This window comes from Nuphar pumila, chromosome 6 (genome assembly GCF_984573655.1).
Source record: "Nuphar pumila chromosome 6, dmNupPumi1.hap1.1, whole genome shotgun sequence".
Classification (NCBI taxonomy): Eukaryota; Viridiplantae; Streptophyta; class Magnoliopsida; order Nymphaeales; family Nymphaeaceae; genus Nuphar; species Nuphar pumila.
In genome coordinates this window covers 51,205,313-51,208,300 of record NC_143254.1, presented here as the reverse complement: position 1 = coordinate 51,208,300, position 2,988 = coordinate 51,205,313, and the positions used below count along the sequence as shown (strand labels likewise).

The window sequence follows — 2,988 nt, the reverse complement described above, 5'->3', positions numbered from 1 at the left end:
ACTATTTGTTTTTTTCTTTTTTGAATGAAGGGCATTTTTGTCATTTTCTCAAACCATCGTTTTATGAAAAGAATAGCAAGAAAGGGTACTTAAGTCTTTGCAACCACACCAGACTCCAATGCTAAGTGATGTCAACATACACGGGAATACGAGCCTCATGTGCTTGTATACGTGGTGCTCATTCAGACCCCCGAACACAGATGTGGGATTCGGTGAATCATCGGGGGAGAACATACACAACCCTCTCGTCAAATATAGATAGCTTGGTCATGCTAATAAAAGTTGACACAAACAAAGTACCCAAACATAATATCGTTGCTATCCGTTGTGATGTTTATTAAATATAAAGGAACCAAAAGTTGATACATTTGAGAGAAGGCTACAACGAGGGGGTAAAAAACTGATGAACCAAAACTTAGAACAAAACCAGCTTGCCAATCCCCCCAAAAAAACTCCGTACAAAAAAGAAATGAATGAACGCACGATCCAACAGTAGTAGACAACAATGACTCAAAGAAGAGTGTCAACAACCATTTTATAGGAAGGGAGGAGAAGCAACTAGAGCTTGGTAAAGCACTCTGGAGGAAGGCCCTGGCGAAAGCGATTGACGTCATTGCAGTAGTTGTAGATCACGTATTTCTTCTGCAACAACCGTGTCATCTTCCTGGTCCAGTCGTCGATTGTTGCAACTGGTTGGCTGCCACTAGCCGAAGTTGAGATGGGTGCAGAAGATTGAGGACCGCAGAGTGGTGATGTAGAAGATGATGGGCAAGGAGTCGCCCTGAAGTTTGTGTAGGAGGCGATGAAAGGAGCATTGGTCCAGTTTGTTTTCACGCGTCCTCCCTGGGTTGCCCAATCATCCGCATTCCATATGCTTGCATACACCCTCATTGTTTGGTTTGTGGGGAACGGAACTCCCAGGGCTTCCTGGTTAGTGAAGACTCTGATAGGCCTCCTATCCACGTAGAATCTTAAATAACATATACAAGGAAGATAGATCATAAATCAGAGTTCAATATGGCAAGGTAGATATGAAAGAGGAGGTGAAGTTTATATTTACATGATGTGCCGAGGGTTCCATAGGATGGAGTAGGTGTGGAATGCATCAGTGGGGTCGAACCAGAGGTAGAACTGCATCTCTCTGTTTCCCTTGCCTTGGGCGTAGACGTTGGTGTGTAGCACGTAAGGTTGGCCGGTCTCGTTCCCAAGAAACTCCAGATCTATCTCATCGTGAGAAGAACCTTGTGATGACATCTGCTTCGTATTTTTGGTGTAAAGAGAAAATTTGTATTTAGAAACTTGAGTTAGCATTGAACGATCAAAAGACGTGGTAGATGGTTGGTTGGGAATTGGCTTTTGTTGGAAACGAGCAACTTACATAGAAGGTGGTAACGGTGCCTGCGGAATCACCAGCAGGCAACTTGATCTGCATATCGATGCTAGCAAACAAGAAATCTTGCTTCGATTGGAAGCCAGATGCTGCAACCACCAACATTGCCCACATTAGATCGAGGAATACATAGAAGCAAAGATTGTAAATTAACGACTGTCTATAAAAAAAATAGAAATCGATAGGTGAGCTTATGGTTGTGGGCAATAGAAATTCTCTTTCAATCACCTGAGAATTGATCCAGTGTAAGATCAACCACATTGCCCCCATTGCGTATTGTAGGTTTCCCTCCAGTAATCTCAACATTTTGTATGAAAGTAGCAGCAACACCACCATCAAAAAAGGTGGCGAAGGCTAACAACGCAATCACAATGGGTATAGGATGAGTAGAAGCAGCCATTGTTGGCAGAGAACTGAAAATGAATAGGGAGAAAGGAGCAGTAGAGAACTGAAATGAATAGGGGAGAAACTAAGTTGCTGACTTGTGTTTATGGTCGAGGGAGAAAGAGCATTGGTTGTGATTACAGAGTGTGAGAGGCTTGCACATTTTATAGAGGGGCAAGTAGAGCCAGTCATTGTGGTTGCTTGTTAGTGGAAAGTGGGATGAAAGGACGCAGCAGTGAGGCGAATGGGCTGGCTTACACCTGCAGACAAACTACACCCTATTCTTCCTTCCCAATGTTCCGCGGTTTCACTTGCCAACTTGGCTCTCCCTCTCTTTTCTTTTTCTCTTGGTTTAAATTAGTAAACATTTTGCTTGAGAAGCATCTCCATACAGAGCCGTTTCCTATGTAATTTAAGTAGTTTCCAATATCATCTTGTCCTAGTGTTAAAATATCTGCGGATTTGTCACCTCGTCACTACTGTTATCGAGACTATAATGATAACGACGACGAACAAGAGAAAAAAAGAACATAAGTTGATAGAGAAGAAAGCAAAGGTGATCTGTGAGTACGGGGCACGTTTGGCATTTTGCTATTTAGATATACGCATATGCACCGCCTTCGCCGCGTGGTGCGTGTGTAAAACAAAACAAACAAACCTCACTAACCGTGGGATGGAATGCCATCTTGTATCATGACGCGTGCAATAAAAAAAAAATATGACCCCTCTCATACCCTCTTAAATCTTATGATGAAAATAGTTTTGGTCAAATCAGGCCATACAGATGGATTCAGCATAGTTGATTTAACAAGAATTAACCTTTAAATCGTATTTTTTAATGAAAATTTGTGGGTTTTTTAGATCACAAAATTTTGTGTTTTTGTCAAGCATTGATTTTTGAATTGCCAGACAATCCTGAAGATAAGAAGTCAGATTTCAGTTATTTTAAATGTTTGATCTTCACTGGATGAATGATGTGGATTCCAATTTGATCAAAACTTGCATCAATGAAATCTCAAAGAGGGGTGCGACTTAGGGGATGAGTGGAACCCATTTGGGCATACAACGCGCTTTTCCTGGACCATGCATGCCTTGGCACAGCCGCATCATGGTTGATGTCAGGTGCACCAAAGAGCAGATAGATGTCCTGCTCTTTTGTTTGTTTTGAAACTCCCTGACAACATGGTCCATCCCCCAAAATCAATGGTCTGGGA

General features: G+C 42.2%; 1 protein-coding gene across 1 annotated transcript; it reads right to left on the bottom strand.

The window, feature by feature from the left end:
* Positions 1 to 558: 558 nt before the first annotated feature.
* On the bottom strand, positions 559 to 1,790 carry LOC149834825 (xyloglucan endotransglucosylase/hydrolase protein 15-like). Its single transcript, XM_090009462.1, has 4 exons — positions 1,619 to 1,790; positions 1,379 to 1,479; positions 1,061 to 1,254; positions 559 to 970 (listed from the first exon to the last, which is right to left on the bottom strand). The coding sequence occupies exons 1-4, from the start codon at positions 1,788 to 1,790 to the stop codon at positions 559 to 561; spliced, it is 879 nt and encodes a 292-aa protein (XP_089865588.1).
* Positions 1,791 to 2,988: the final 1,198 nt, after the last annotated feature.